At 36.4% G+C, this 17,456-nt stretch overlaps 1 protein-coding gene across 2 annotated transcripts in view; it reads right to left on the bottom strand.

Moving 5' to 3' along the window:
* The window catches only part of LOC136832230 (uncharacterized), a 304,198-nt gene that overhangs the window by 57,920 nt on the left and 228,822 nt on the right, over positions 1-17,456 (bottom strand). For both annotated transcript variants that reach the window (XM_067093078.1, XM_067093077.1), the window contains exon 4: positions 8,913-9,038. In XM_067093078.1, coding sequence (XP_066949179.1) covers positions 8,913-9,038 — 126 coding nt within the window. The remainder of the gene's footprint in view (positions 1-8,912; positions 9,039-17,456) is intronic.

Here is a 17,456-nt window from a genome sequence, read left to right as displayed (position 1 = left end):
ATGATTAAAAAAATTCCCTTTGGTGATAGTGAAGAGAAACTGCAGAAGGAAGGTAGTGAAACAGTGTGAGAGCGATTACAAAAGAAGAAAGTCTATTGCCAAAGACAGAAATAGCGAGTTATGAACGTGTAAGAAACCCAAGACGACAGAACAATGAACGTTAACGTGGAAGGTGAAAAATTTAGGGTGAGTCCAAAAGGCTGGAGAGAGACTTGAATTGCCTATACAAGCCGCGGAGAGAGTGCATGATGGGATTGCGTGGTAACATATGGCGTGAGAAGAAGAACTGAAAGGGTGAGAAATGTAGATATATTTAGCAGAAACATGAAAGGGTTAGTGTGGGTGAAAATATAGATCAGAGGGTTATCATACTGCTTTGTTATGTGGGAAGAACGGAATGATGATATGAATGAGGTACTGGAGAGGAGAGACCTACTTGTGTGGTGCCATGTATGTAAGAGGGTTTTACACGTTGATGATAAGTCCTCTAAGTAAGTGTACGAAGTAACTAATATTTTGGAAGCTGTATGGGGTGTTCATCCACGTTTCAGCAGCTGAAGTATGAATATAGCAATCGCTGCTTAGAGGGGTTAGGAGATCTCAAGCTTTATCCCGCCATGACTCTCCTAAGCATACAAACCACTGACCCTTTATCTGCATTAACCGAATAATGATGCGCGAACTTCCATGGAATACTAATTCACTTCAGTGTAGCAGCAAAATGTATTTAAATATTGATGTGACACTGTGATGATTGTATCAAATAGCTCGCATTAAAATCGTAATTAATGCACATTACGGTACTAGTGAGGAGTGAAACTGACGCCGCTCCAATGAAGCACCCCTTGGAAGCTCATCTGGTTACCCCTAGTGGGATAACCTAGGCTGAGAGTCCATGTCTTAGTGGAACTAATTCACCCTGAGGAGCTTCTCATGGCGCTGCTGGGTCAAGTCTTTTGGAAAGTCGTAACTCAACAAGAGTATGAAGTCACGTTAACGGGAATGTCCTCCATCGAGTCTGGTGGTTTATCAGTTTTGAAGCATCATAATATCACGGTTTCTGAGAGCATTTTATCTCACAGATATGACAGCGCTGATGAAATAATTTACATCACTGAGAATACTTTGCTGCGCAAAAGAACGTGTTGAAGTCGTGATAGGAAAAGGAAGCAGAAACTAAGAGAGCTGTTGAAACGAACAGCTCATAACCGTAGAGGAAACAAAGTTTCCACATCGTAAGCCACCCGAATGTCTAAATCGGGATAATATATGAACGAATATAACCGTTTTTATAATAAAACAAATGTCCTGAATCTGAAAAGTAATTCAGCTAGAGGAACTACTGAGTAATGGATTGCATCCAACAAAAAAAAAAACAATCGAACATGTCCCGTTTTGGCAGTTTTAAAAAATAGCGCTCAGACCAAATAAACCATCGAACACTCTAGAATAAAAACTTCACAATTGAAATCAGCTAAACAAGTTCAGTAACTATGAATCTACGTTTAGAGAGCAAGTGGACAAACTTCGAATGTCCCTAAACCAAGGAAGCAATCGCATTCAACAATGGTGCGTTAGCAATCAGACGTAATCAGATTAGGAGAGCAACTGAACGCGTCCAAATCTGTGAAGCGAATGCTAAGTGACAGCCCAATGCCCATCTCACCGCAATTCAGTCAGCGCTGTCCGAGAGAGTGACGAAATTATTGTACCGCAGCTGGTCATTTTTTTAGTGCGTGACTTGTGTTTGGGGAAAATATGTCTTATCTATCATCTATACTTAGCAGAAGCTGTCCAGCGTACGATAGAGAATGTTACCAGTTTATTCGTGTGTAGGCCTATTTCTCTTTTATTACAGAATTTTTATGTTGAGAGGCAAAACGGTTTTTACACTAGGTACCTAGATACCTGATTTCAACAACTGGTAGAGAGAGAGAGAGAGAGAGAGAGAGAGAGAGAGAGAGAGAGAGAGAGAGAGAGATATGATCCTAGCTACTAAAATAATTCTTTTTTATGATAACTTTTGCAAGTGTCCGCTGCCTTGACTGGTTCGTTTATTATGCCTCAATCAACCTCTCTGCAACGCACATTAATTTATGGTGTTACTCTGTCTCCTCCCTTGTGCTCTTAGTCTGTTTGCCTTCCGGCCTTATTGTGACCCACTCCTGGTCGCACCGGATGACTAAGGTTTGACGCAAATTTCAGTAACTTTTTCATCCAAGGGCGTCGATCCTGGCCTTAGCCCTCCTCTTTTATCCGGGCCTGGAATCGTACGGAGCGGATACACTCTCATTATAGTATTTTCATTCTGCACGATCTATTATTTTCTCTAATGTTGTCCACTGACATAAATGTGAACTTTTTAAATGTCTTAATCTATCCTTATCTGAAATGCTATTGTCTCTGTATTCTATTCTATTAAAGCAAGTAACTGGACTTTTTTGGTTTGTCTAAAATAAATGTCTATAATAATAATAATCATCATCATCATCATCATCATCATATCTCCAACATTAAACATAATTGTCTTGAAGACAATTTGGGAGTCGAAATACAAATATTTCAAAATTAGGAGTCCAAGCTACTTTCCAGGACTGAATAAAGGAAAAATTCTAAACTGTTAACATTTAGTCAAATTTCCCAATGTATAACGGATCTAAACTGAAAAAATAAATCCGCTAATCATACTGCGAATTTCGCAAACCACCAATTCAATACTAACAAAGGGGCTAGTTCAGAATTGGATTCGGGAAGGCAACAAGCACAAAGAAAACACGAATTCGAAAATGAAAGCATACTATAACCAATGCAGAGTTAAATTCCGTGGGATGATAAACGACTTAAAAAAGCAATTAATCACGTGTGATTAATTTTGTTCCGAGGGTAAACAAAACTGGGACTGAATTGAACACAGAAGCATCTTGAAAATAGACATTATTTTATTAGTGTTTTGCGGCTGCCTAATTCTGAGTTCACTTTCGTAACTAAACATCGTCTAATGGCATTAATTATAATAAATAAATTTTAATACTTCAGTTCTAGTTAAATATTTTCTTCCGGTGCATCTTCGTATAATGAGTACAGCCCAAACAGGGCTCAAGTAGCAATTCAATTATCCAAACAGAACCTTAAAGAGCTCAAGTATTACCTCCAAGTACAACCTATGAACTCAAGTATTACCTCCAAGTACAATCTATGAGCTAAGTATTACCCCCAAGTACAACCTATGAGCCCAAGTATTACCTCCAAGTACAACCTATGAGCTCAAGTATTACCTCCAAGTACAACCTATGAGCCCAAGTATTACCTCCAAGTACAACCTATGATGTCAAGTATTACCTCCAAGTACAACCTATGAGCTCAAGTATTACCTCCAGTACAACCTCCCAGTAAACAAGAAGCGCCAGTTCTCCTGAAGGCTCTGGTCTTTAGAAGATATCCCTTCTCTTCTTTGCAATGTGGGACGGTTAACATTCCACGGGACAAACTAATAATGGTAATCTGTCAACTTCCTGAAGTTTCTGTATAATTAGCCTCTGGCTTACCGGAAGTTTGTTTATTACAAGGGCGACCATGCAACCCTCCACCAATCGACATGCCGTCTCTCTTTCTCTCACACACACACACACACACAACACAACACACACACACACACACACACACACACACACATATATATATATATATATATATATATATATATATATATATATATATATATATATATATATATATTCATGTGTGTTTGTACGTATGTAGGTATGCCTGGTATTTTCCATTTAGTTGAACAACTTTCTCACACTTGTCTTCCGTTTCCAGTATGTTATCATATTTTATTTCATTTCTTCTCGTTTGCCTCGTATAAGGGAGGGCAGTGAATATGCCACTTTGGCAATGTACTAGAGAACTATATTCACCAACATACACAAGAGAGAGAGAGAGAGAGAGAGAGAGAGAGAGAGAGAGAGGCACCAATTAAGGATGTGGACCCACTGGTTAGAAAAAATGCCCCCTAAATGACAGAGGAGGCTCTTCATATGAGACTAATGGTTTCCTCTTCTTCACTCCTGAGGAATGCCGGGATGGTAATAAGCATTCTTGTCTCCCTGCTTGGTATGGAAGTCATTGATAGCCAGGGGCATGGGGCTTGTAGCCCTATGCCCTGCACATATTGCAAAAAAAAAAAAAAATACGAAAATAGAATAGCGAGTCCTAGGTTTTCGACTGCGTAAAGGTGTGGTGTGGAATATAAAACATTCCTGGTAACTGATTTGTTTAAGGGGAGAAAACAAGGTATTTTAGCACTAAATAGGGCAAAGGTGAAAGGGCAGCGTGTTCAGGAATGGGGAAGCTGAAAGGTGCGGAGCTGGGGAAAGCGAAGAAATTGTTCAGGGAGACTATGGAAGGAGCAACAAAGTTCAAACGTATTAGTTCGAACTCTGCATGGGTTTGACTGAGTGTGGCAGGAGGAAAGGTAGTAATAATGAGCGTGTATAAGCCAGGACTGGAAAGGAACAGAGTGAAAGAAAGTGTTTTTAGGAGTCGGAATCTATCCATGCCTTACAGCACTTGGGGAACATAACATGAAAGGGCGGTTGTCCTACGCGGTTTAAACGTGAAGGTAGGTGAGAGAGAGAGAGAGAGAGAGAGAGAGAGAGAGAGAGAGAGAGAGAGAGAGAGAGAGAGAGAGAGAGAGAGTTGGCAATGTGAGTAGACATGGAGTTCCTGTAGTACAAGTAGCCATGTGTGTGAAAGGGCCTTTATTGTCTCAAAATACAAGGTTTCCGATGGAGAATGCTCATAATTCTACTTACGAAAAAGGAGTTGGTTAGATAACACGTGAGCATGGGGTAGATGGAAGAGCAGGTTGATGGATGTGATAAAGGAAAAAGGACAGGGCGAAGAAATACCTAAGGAAAATAGAAATTTAAGTCGGAGAAGCTTGGGTAAAATGTTGCAGCAATGGTAACTAAGACAGGCAAGTTTGATAGGAACAAAGGGATGAGAACATATAAGGAAAAAGTGGACGACAATGGACTAGAGTTTGACACAACTCAACCTGTGAATGGTGGACTAGTAAATGACAAGTTCAATGAAGGAAAAGGAGATTATTTGCAGTGCAGTTGCAAGACAGAAGGGAAGTTTGTGTTTTAAATTGCAAGAGGAGGATAAGGAAGTAAAGAGGAAGGCAAGAGAGGAACAGGAGGCATGTAATAGAATATGGAGGAAGAAGGTAAGCAAGGACTTCAGGAAGCTGGAAATTAAGTTGCTCTACAAGGAAGTAAATGCAGAGAGAGATTAATGAGCACATGGATATCCAAGTTAAAAATGCATCCAGGGAAATACTGCCAAAAGAAAGTGCAGTCCTGAGTTAATGGAGTCTATATTTTGATGATTTGTTGAATGTGGGAAAGAGAAGAGAAGCAGAGCCGAATGATGCAAGAAGTGAAGGGACTTGTTAAGTTTGAGAATGGCTGTAGAAGTGGTTGTTGAGAATGTCAGAAAGGCGATTAATAGTTTGGAGAGTGGATATACCCCCAGAATTTAATGGGATTATAGATGAAATGTGGTACAGTGGTGAAAGTGTGAGACTGATTGACTGGGGCAAGTAAGGTATGTCTGGATTACGGCAAGGTTCTGGAGAAACGGGTGACAGGAATAATTGTTCAGCTGTAGAAGGGCAGGTATGATAGAAGAGAATATAAGAAGTAAAGGGTATAAACATTAATTAGCTTATCAGGGAAGGTGTCTCGTAGATTTGGATTGAGATAGTAAAATGATGTGGGAAGAAAAGTGTGGGTTTAGACATGGAAGATGGTGTGTACTTCAAATGTTTGTTATAAAACGTCAGAGTAAGGGTATAAGCTGTAGGTGGCGTACACGAACCTAGAAAATAAAAATAACAGTTATCTCAAGCAACAGACAATTGGTCATAACCCATTCTCAAGTCTATCTTCAGTAAAAAGGTATCACCAACCCTCAACAACCATTTAGCTGCAGTATCATTAAACATAGCCTAACAGACCATTCTACACTTCTTGCCTCTGTGAGTTTGCTTTCCCTGGTGTCAAAAAAATAATCGATTCAGTCTTTTACGTGGCTTCTGTGCTGGTGAGTTCTTGTCTCGATATTTTTGCATTTTACTTTTTGTATGTATATACAGAAATTTTGTACATGTTATGGTTAATGTCAAATACTTATTTTCTGTCTTGGTGAGTGATTTTTTTTTCAGAAGTTGACTTGTGGTTTTTACTGTTACAATTCAGTTTTTTTTCCTAAAAATCTGTGTGAACATGCTTAACAGTTTTGTTCTTTAATGATGAGTTCTTTGTTTTATTACTCGCCATTTTGCTTTCATGTCAGATTTTAAGCTTACTGATGTACTCATTATTGTCAAAAGAATGATTTAATCTTGTGCTCCATTTTAGACTTATTCCTGATGTACAGATTTTATTTTCTCTGTTTTTAGCCCTTATGATGGGATTTGTATTCCCGAAACGTTGGTAACGGAAATAAATCTATTACTGGAAATACTGATGTTTCTGCTGGCCATGCTTTTCTTATTATTATTAAAGATTCAACTTTCTGGAAGCGACAATGCCATTCAATATAATATATATATATATATATATATATATATATATATATATATATATATATATATATATATATATGTGTGTGTGTGTGTGTGTGTGTGTGTGTGTGTGATATCCCATAATAACGTTTTAACTTTTTGGATATGCTTTTCACTACACAGATTTGAGTCCCAAAGAATAAAAAAATGAAGAGACCCCAGCACCAGACCCCATTCCATGTATATACGAGTATATATATATATATATATATATATATATATATATATATATATATATATATATATATATATATATATATATCATATACACACCAGACAATATCGTTACCACATAACCTACCGTATCAGGTCTCTCATTTCTTTCATTTATACAACGCTGTAATAAAGCTAAGAGCTTATTCTAATAATGGGATCCCAATAGGGACGCAATTTGAACACATGCGGAACATGCAACCTGTTCCCCCGTGGCGCTGTTTCCTAAGGAAAGGCGCACGAACGCGAAATATGAACGCTATTATACGTGCAATTAGGAGCCAGTTTGCTGTGCAAACAGCGCCATTTATGCCTCTCGAGTTTATGTGTCCATTATCGCGACATCGCAATGGAGTGTGCTGCTTAAACATGGACGACAGAGGAGTCATTTTAACCTAACGGGCTCCGCAGATACTCAAGGAAATTAGAGATAGACAAAGAAGTACGGCTATTTATGCATACAAACAAGTATGTTTATATGTAAATGTGTACATGTATATTTTAGGCATATTCGGATGAATATGCTCTTATATATGAGTGTTTGTTTTCGAATATACATGTAATACTTGTTTGTGTGGCTCTGGATGTGGGTTGCCGTTTGTTTGGAACGATTCACAGATCTGACGAAGAAGGGAAAAGTTGCAAAAGAGTAAATACAGTAAGATTAATGGTCTTGGTATAAAATAACGTGGGCCACGATACACAACATCCATTATGCGGCGCCGCTGCACTTATGAATGAATGAGATACCACGTCGTGGACAGAACAAGTGATCGTGAAGCAGTCAGCGTGTGACGGCTGACATCTGCTGAGGACGGTGCGGAGAACTGCCAGAAATTGGTGAAAGCTTCGGGACGGGAATTGCAATATTGCAAACAGTGAAGGGCTGTTAAGGTGCTAAAGTGCAACAAATGGTGGGAAAGGGAGCAGTGTGGGTGAGGAGGCACTCGCCAGATGAAACTCTAAATGCAACGGGGTCATTCCGTGCATTTCCGAGTAAAAAGGACATAACGAACGCAACGAATGCTGGAGAGGGACCTCTATACATGTATATATACAGTATATATATGTGTATATATACATATATATGTATTATATATATATATAAATATATTTTTACATATGTATACATACATGTGTATATATATATATATATTATATATATATATATATATATATATATATATATATATATATATATTATATATATATTTAGTCACTCCTCTTCTATGTAAGTAAACTGTGTCTAAGCGACGTCTTGAGAGAAAATAGACAGAAGTAAATAAATTGGATGGAATATTTAATAATACAGTGTGGTAAAAGTAAAATTTAAAGCCTAATTACTGGAAGCAAAAGGGCTTATTAAAAAGGAGTGCTCTGAGGATTGGCCGGAAAGATGAGAGGAATAAACGAGGGAATGTTACGAAGATTTGTATGAAGATATTGTAGGCCTCACATACAGAAGATGCATGTCTTTGATCAACGGAGAAATAACAGACTAACTTTTTCTCTTCCTCATTCGGAAATAATAATAACAAGAAACACCACGATTCTCTCTCTCTTTTTTTTTTGAAGTTTCACCCACACAGAAAAACCATTATTCTACTGCAAGAAATTTAATTGTCAGCTATCTGCCCATGTAAAATAAATTCTGTTTAAGAACATGAAAATAAAAAACCAATAAAAATAAAAACTCTCAAGAAAAGATTAATTACGGATCAGTTGAGAAAGTTTTGTATTTTTGTCGTGTTGTAAACTTACGGACACCAACACAATTATTATAATATATATATAGGCTATATATATATATATATATATATTATATGTGTCAGTGCCTATAAGATTTTATATATGTGTATATATATATATATATATATATATATATATATATATATATAGAGAGAGAGAGAGAGAGAGAGAGAGAGAGAGAGAGAGAGAGAGCGAGAGAGAGAGAGAGAGAGAGAGAGAGAGAGAGAGAGAGAGAGAGAGAGAGAGAGAGAGAGACATACATACCTTCAATCATGTATTGCAGTACTATTAAATTTTGGTGTAGCCTCTGACCTACCTTAACAATTTGATCCCCGAGTTCGTCGTCGTCAGGGTTGGACCACTCGTTGAAACAGAATCTCTGCGCATGCGACCAATCGACGCCCCTGGCTTGCAGATGCTTCTCAGACAGAGTCAGCCATAACTGCAATGAAGACAGAGATACTATAGTCAGTCTTGTACGCCAGCGATAAAGAAAGGACTGCGAAAAAAAAAAAAAAGTTTCAATGAGACACGGACAAGGCTGCAAGTAAGACTAATTCAGTAGAGCCAAGTTGATCTGAAAAAGGAACAAGTAAAAAATGCGCCGAAGTTTCTTCGGCGCAATAGAGTTTTCTGTACAGTGCATAATCAAGGCCACCGAAAACAGATCTATCTTTAGGTGGTCTCGGTATAATGCTGTATGAACCGTGGCCCATGAAACTCTCAGCCGGCTGTGGTGGCCTGTGTTGTTGCGCTGCCTGAAGCACGATTATGGCTAACTTTAACCTTGAATAAAATGAAAACTACTGAGGCTACATGGCTGCAATTTGGTATGTTTGATGACTGGAAGGTGGATGATCAACATACCAATTTGCAGCCCTCTAGCCTCTGTAGTTTTAAGATCTGAGGGCGGACAGAACAGAGTGCGGACGGATAGATAAAGCCGGCACAATAGTTTTCTATATAGAAAACTAAAAAGGTCTATAACAATTTTGGGTCTTATGTCCAGTAAACTCTACCTATGAGACGATAAAATTGTCTTTTATGAGAATGCTCTTTCCCTCGTAAAAATATATGCTAATATAACACTACTCAATTAAAAATCGAAGCACTTTTCTTCTTACCCGGACTAGAATTTTATGCAAAAGTAAATTATGAAGTGTAAAAAAATATCTATGAGAGGAAAAAATCACATAATGATCCACGATTATTGTCCCAGGTTTTAGACTCAAATGGTTAACATCAAAATTCCTCGGGTACTCGGAAAAAGAAATTTTTTAAACTGAAATCAAGATAAGAAAATCGCTGAAAATATCCCTCCTGTCTGATGAAAAGGGAATGAGTACTTATTTACTGCACAATGAAATGGTTCTGAGAATTTGCAACAACTCTGATAAAGAACTTCTGAAAAAAAATTTTCTTCTTTTGACGGAGAGACTTTGAAGTTTCATCATGAGACAATGAAAGAGAAATGCAAGAATTCGATTCTTTTTTTTTTTTTTTCTTAAAAATAAGAGAAAGGCAATAATATAATAGGAGCACTATTTGAATTCGAGGGAAAAGGGAGCAAACCCTCTTAGAAATGAAGAAAAGTTATTGATCTGCATCAAAATTCCATAGGAAGAATTGAGACCTTTTTGAACAGACGATACTGGATTCTGAACAACTTCTAGAAGGCTTTATACAGAATCATTCAGACTTGCAAGTACACTGACAGACTAATAACGGACGTATACAGAGAGATAGCCTGGTTCTGGAGAAAAAGACCTATAGAAATGCCTTTGTTTGAAAAACTTGGACATTTTTTTTGGAATAGTTGCCTCTTAGCTAAAGCTTACTTCGAGTTTCTTTTGTTTGAGCTGAAAGCTTTTCCTTCCCTCTAAGATTTCTTTTTCTTTTACCCTTTAAACCCAGTGCCAGATGAGGGAGTAAATTTCAAGTAGAGAGAGAGAGAGAGAGAGAGAGAGAGAGAGAGAGAGAGAGAGAGAGAGAGAGAGAGAGAGAGAGAGAGATCCGACCGGTCAATGAAGAATTAGAGGAATTTGTTTCTGGTGATAGAAATTCATTTCTCGGTATAATGTGGTTTGGATTCCACAATAAGCTGTAGGTCCCGTTGCTAGGTAACCAACTGGTTTTAGCCAAGTCAAATAAATCTAATCCTTCGGGCCAGCCCTAGGAGAGCTGTTAATCAGCTCAGTAGTCTGTTAAACTAAGGTATATTTAACTTTTCTCTATATACTGTATATATAATACATACATACATACATACATATATATATATATATATATATATATATATATATATATATATATATATATATATATATATATATATATATAAAAATAATGCCCTCTTTACTTCTCGTTTTCTCCAGAGTTTTAGTTATGCTTGTCACTACAAAGCCTTAGCTCCACATGCAAGAATAATGAAGTAATTCTGATGTCCGCAGCAGGATTCGAATCCGTATCCAGAGTCTCAGAACGAGGTTACGTGCTGATCTGATACTCTAGACGTGAGTTCGAATTCTGCTACGGACATCAGAATTACTTCATATTCTTGCATTTGGGTACAAGGCTTTGTAGTGACCAGCTTATCGGAAAAGTGTGAAGAATTCGAGAAGTTTAGAGGGTATTGTTGACATTCAATTAATCATATATATATATATATATATATATATATATATATATATATATATATATATATATATATATATGTTTTGTGAATGTCTACATATATAAATGGTAAACACAAGAATAATAACAAATCTTGCAATGTAAAAGGAGGGGATTTCAAACGGATCATGTCAGAGTATGCACTTTTAATTTTCCTTTTACTTGGATTCAAATGAAACATTTTGCGTAAAAACATTAATCTCTTGGTATTAAAACATATTACAACTGCACGTTAAATAAAACATTAAAACATAGTCCATGTTACACAGCCTTTTTAATATATTGGCTAAATAGTCGCTGAAATTTCACAGAGGAAAAGGCGTAGAGATATTTCGGGTGTAAAAATTCGTATATCAAATTACAAATTCGGGAAATAAAATAACATCATTTACAGGAATTAGCTTTATGTTAACAGGCGGCGGGATTACCTTTCAAATCTCTCTCCTCAGCTAAGTGTGAATGCTACCAGGTATGTCTGCATTTATTATGAGTAAATTTTTATAAACATATTTCACTTAAACAATAAATGTATATATATATATATATATATATATATATATATATATATATATATATATATATATATATATATATATATATAAGCAATAATAACTTTCGAGACTTGAAGATTTTCCGAAGATATTTAAGACTTCAGACAGAATCAAGGATCGTACTTTGATATAGAACTGAATAGAGAATTTAGGCCAAAGGCCAAGAGCTGGGGTCCTGTGAGGTCATTCAGCGCTGAAAGGGAAAATGGAAGGAGAAAGGTTTGAAAAGTGTACTACGCACAAAGAAACAATTATCAGGAGAGGATGGATAGCATGATGGAAGTAAGAGAATATGACTGGAGGTACAGTAAAAAGAATGAAAGGGGTTGCAGCTTGGGGTCGAAGGGACGCTGCAAAGAACCTTAAGTTAGTGCTTACAGTGGCCCGCGTGAGGTGCACTAACGGCATAACGTGTAGGAGGGTAGGTACTCTGACATAGCCCATGATTTTTTTTTATCAAGAGGTACACAATATTAATTAGGAACCAATAGCCATGATGTCTGCAACGAGGCATTATTGTTTGCATAACTGTTTGCTTGAACCCTCTAGCCATGTGAAACATGTTTAGCCAATGATAAACACAAACGATAAATATTTAGTTATTTATATCTTTTGTTGTCTTATCGATACTGACGCATCTGGAGATATACAGTGAAATACATTTGAAATGATCACTGTAGCTTCTCATGCTCCACTGCTGGGCACTGGACTTTGTATGAGGGTGCTCAATAATACGTTGTATTAGGTTATACAATATTTTATTATTATTTTAAAACTTGTATGATGCATTTACAGATTTATACTACCTGTGGATCACCTGAAGATACGTGGCCTTTTATAGTTACAGAACAAAAAATATTTCTTTTTACTGCATTTCTCTTTGTACTTTTCCCTCCAGAATTTTCCCTGAAATCTCTCTCTCTCTCTCTCTTCAGTACGCTTGCGCAAGAGTAATACAGTAAATTCACTCGTGGTAAAGGAGTACATTTTCACCCAGATATTTCTGTCTATATTTTTTGAGTGAGCGGTACATCTACTGTAGTACCCATAACACGATTATGAGACGGAAAGGCATCCGCTTGTTTTTGACCCATTATTTAATTTTTTTTTATCTAATTTATTTTATATTTACCTAGTTGTCTCCGGGTCTCCTGTCTGTCTGTGTGTTTGTCCCAAACAGCGTCTCACTAACATAACCTTTAGCTTATTCATGTCAATTTCCCTTGGCCATTCCTATCACTATGCTGCTCTTCTCTATCTCTCTGTCTGTCTGTCTCTCTCTCGTTTTAGCTTTGTATAAGAGTCTGTCCGTTTGTCTCCTCGTCCCAACGCCTTACTAAATTCATTCTGGGTGCAAAAAAGAGAGAACTTCTGGGGACTATTCCTTAACTTTTACGAAAGCGCCCTTTTAAAAGCTTCTCGAAGTATTGCAAAGTTTCTGGAATTCTTTGATTATTATTGAAGTCTAAAAATACGTCGTCTGTGGAAACTTAATGGTGTTCTTGGCTGTGGGCCTAAGCCTTTGGTATATGAATGGCTGTGGGCCTAGGCCTTTGGTATATTAATGGCTGTAGGCCTAGGCCTTTGGTATATTAATGGTTGTAGGCCTAGGCCTTTCGTATACAAATGGCTGTAGGCCTAAGCCTTTGGTATATTAATGGCTGTAGGCCCAAGCCTTTGGTACATTAATGGCTGTAGGCCTAGGCCTTTGGTATATTAATGGCTGTAGGCCTAAGCCTTTGGTACATTAATGGCTGTAGGCCTAGGCCTTTGGTATATTAATGGCTGTAGGCCTAAGCCTTTGGTACATTAATGGCTGTAGGCCTAGGCCTATGGTATATTAATCGCTGTAGGCCTAGGCCTTTGGTATATTAATGGCTGTAGACCACGGCTTTTGATATATTAAAAGTTCTGGAGGGTAAAGGACCCCTAGAAAAGTAACGATATAGTTTGGAGATTGTATTTAAACCTTGCTACGTAATGATATAGGTTTGCAGAAATGTTCTCCCGCGCCTGTTTTAGGTGGGTAAAGTTTTTGTTAAGAAACAAAAACTTTTTGTATGGAATTTTAGCTTTACACTAATTGTACTAGCAACCACATATTCTGACACAAACATATATATATATATATATATATATATATATATATATATATATATATATATATATATATATATATACACACACACACAATATATATATATATATATATATATATATATATATATATATATATCTATATATATATATATATATATATAAAATATATATATATATATATATATATATATATATATATATATATATATATATATATATATGTATGTATAATGTTAGCACTTTTTAAATTCCTAAGTATTTTTTACAGACCAGTTCCTGGATCGTAATAAGAGACCAAAGCAACAAATACCCGTTTGCTAATGTGGAATGCATTTCTCCCAAAAGGAACTACCAGAAATTTAGGGAGGCCATTCAACCGACCTTTCCCCAGAGCCACTAGTCTGCTTATCATTTGAAACACTCGATGGGCGGTTTCACACCCGTTCCCTCCATTGGACTTAATGAAAACCAAATTTACGGCGTTACTGCGGCTTCCATTTTTTATTTTTTTCTTTCTGGTCGATGACCAGTATCATATACATTAAAGTTATTGTGTATTATTCAGAAGATGAACCCAATTCATATGGAATAAGCACACCATTGGGGCCTTTGACTTTAAATTCAAGCTTCCAAAGAATATTATGGTGTTCATTAAGTTATGAGTCAGTATCTCTCTCTCACTGGCTATTATTATTAATAATAATTTCCACTTTTGGTGCATCATCTTTATAATAATAATAATAATAATAATAATAATAATAATAATAATAATAATATACGAAGGAAGAAGACCCTCTTTAAGGCAAGTTTTGTAGAATAAAATGGTTGCATTTTGCGAATTGATTTTATACTGGGTTTTCTCAATTCTTCTAATAATTTGCTTTTCCTGCACATCAATATTAGTCAATAATTGTCTAATGCTCATATTTTGATGGATGAAACAGAAATGTCGACAGAGTGAGTAAGTAGAACGCACTGACAATTACCAGTTTATTATGATTAGCTCTCGAGTTGCCAGTGATATTTTTACATGAACGTTTCCTTAAAATAAATTTTTCACTACTGTTCTTTCATTCAGAAAGATGATAATAATAATAACTAATAATAATAATAATAATAATAATAATAATAATAATAATAATAATAATAATAATAATAATAAGTATTGTTATTATTATATTATATCGAATAAAATGGCTGCATTTTGCAAACTGATTTTATACCGAGTTTTCTCAATTCTTCTAATAATTCGCTTTTCCTGCACATCAATATGAGTCAATAATTATCCAGTGTTCATATTTTGATGGATGAAACAGCGTATTTCTTACAGAAGAAATTCTTTATTTTAAAGCATTGCAGCAGGTTAATGAAACATGGGATGTAAATCCGTAGATTTTCCTGATGGCATTTCTTCCTTTTTATTTTTGACGTCTGTCTGGTATTTTCAGTACTTTCTCTGTCGACAAGTTTCGACCAGCTCGATGGTCATCTTCGGGACGTTGGGATGAGTCAGAATCTGAGTCTGGAGACACAGGGCGCTCGTGGTGGTATGTATAGGGGGTCTCTGATCAGGTCGATTTTTTACTGGCTGCCTGAGGCGATTCTCCTCTGCCGAAGTTTCCTCTCGCGCGATAATGGTTGTATGCGCTCCTGCGTGCGTGCGCTGGAGTGCACGTTAATGAGTTTATTATTCGTAGGGTTGCTGCCCGCAGATGGACGCTCCTGATTGGTTGGCTCATCTGGGCACTCCAGCGCACGCACGCAAAGCTCATACAACCACACAAAGCAGATAAATCGCCCGAGGAGAATCGCCTCAGGCAGCCAGTAAAAATCGACCTGTCAGAGACCTCTATATATACCACCACGAGCGTCCTGTCGTCTCCGATCATCCCGGTCGTCCACATGATCATCGAGCTGGTTGATATCAACAGAAAAGTACTGAAAATACGACACGTGTGAAAAAGAAAGAAAAAAATCTACGGACTTGCATACCAGGTTTCAGTAACCTGCTGTAATGCTTTAAAGTAAAGAATTTCTTCTGTAAGAAATACGCTGTTTCATCCAACAAAATATGAACACTGGACAATTATTGACTAATATTGATGTGCAGGAAAAGCAAATTATTAGAAGAATTGAGAAAACTAAGTATAAAATCAATTAGCAAAATGCAGCCATTTTATTCAATAATAATAATAATATAACAATAATAATAATAGTTATTATTATTTTATTATTATTATTATTAATATTATTATTATTATTATTATTATTATTATTATTATCATCTCTGTGAATGAAAGAACAGTAACAGTGTAAAAACTTAATTTAAGGGACGTTCATTTAAAAATATCACTTCAACTCGAGAGCTTCTTCATAGTAAACTGAGTGGCTGTCAGTGCGTTCTACTTACTCTGTCGACACTTCAGCTCTCAATGTGACCCACTGACGCTAATACCAGACTCGTATGGTCTGCTGAAAGTGTCACAGAAAGTTTCAGTGAGACATAAGTCTTCCTTACGCTTACATGCTGGCCTTAGAAGTCACCAATACTGCTGATGGCAGTAATAACCTGCAAAATGAACGATTCACTGACGTTTTCCAGAGTAAATTCTGAGTTATTAACCAGTGATCATCTCTCTTAATCAGTCTCTTTATCCAGACACTAATCAATATCATCATCCGGACACTCTGCCAGGTTAATCACTGATTCTTTCCTTCCATCAAAAATCATCACCCTAAATAATACTCTGGGTGATTACTCACTGAGCATCTATTTTAATAAATATCATACTTTGGGAGGAAATTCTTTAGAGAAGAGCTTCTCATTGACTAGATGAGAGAGAACCAGTCGCTCTGGAGAAGAGGTACAAAAGGCTGCATGAAAATATCTTGCAGAGGGATACTGTAGGCTATAAGTTGACATAACATGTTAAGAAGAGGCATTTAAGGGTATCGCAAGGAGAAAAACATTTAACAAGCAACCAAATGACAAACACAAATCCCCCTGTATGCCAAGAATAAATTCTTCTAAATTGGATAGTCTTAAGGTTATGAGATGAAGAAATCATTTAGAAAGGAGACATTTAACAAAAGTATATCTGGTAAAAAGTATTCTTAAATGCTGTGTGACATGAGGCAGTCTATCTCCTTAAAAGACACTGAAATATATAAATAACTAGGTGAAATCGTATTTGGAGACAAAGAACTATAAGAAAGCTTGATTATAAAAATCACTTTAAAATCCCTCTAATATCACAAATCACTTTTAAAAAGTTAAATATCTGGTCAATCTGAGGGAAAAAAACTTTAAAAAGCGAACTGCCTAATAGTAAAATAAGTACTAAAATATTCTTTCTGAAAAGCACGATATGGTACGATATGAAATGACATCAGATGGCAATATAAGATTAAATTCCTTCAGGAATTAGCTATATAACTAATGACGCGCTGGGTAAAATGAAAACAACTCCACCTAAAAAAGTTTTTCGGTGATAAAATGAAAGCAAATTCCTTTTTAGGAAGAGATATCTGATGGC

This window comes from Macrobrachium rosenbergii, chromosome 49 (genome assembly GCF_040412425.1).
Source record: "Macrobrachium rosenbergii isolate ZJJX-2024 chromosome 49, ASM4041242v1, whole genome shotgun sequence".
NCBI classification, from domain to species: domain Eukaryota; kingdom Metazoa; phylum Arthropoda; class Malacostraca; order Decapoda; family Palaemonidae; genus Macrobrachium; species Macrobrachium rosenbergii.
This window is presented reverse-complemented; position numbering and strand designations above follow the sequence as displayed.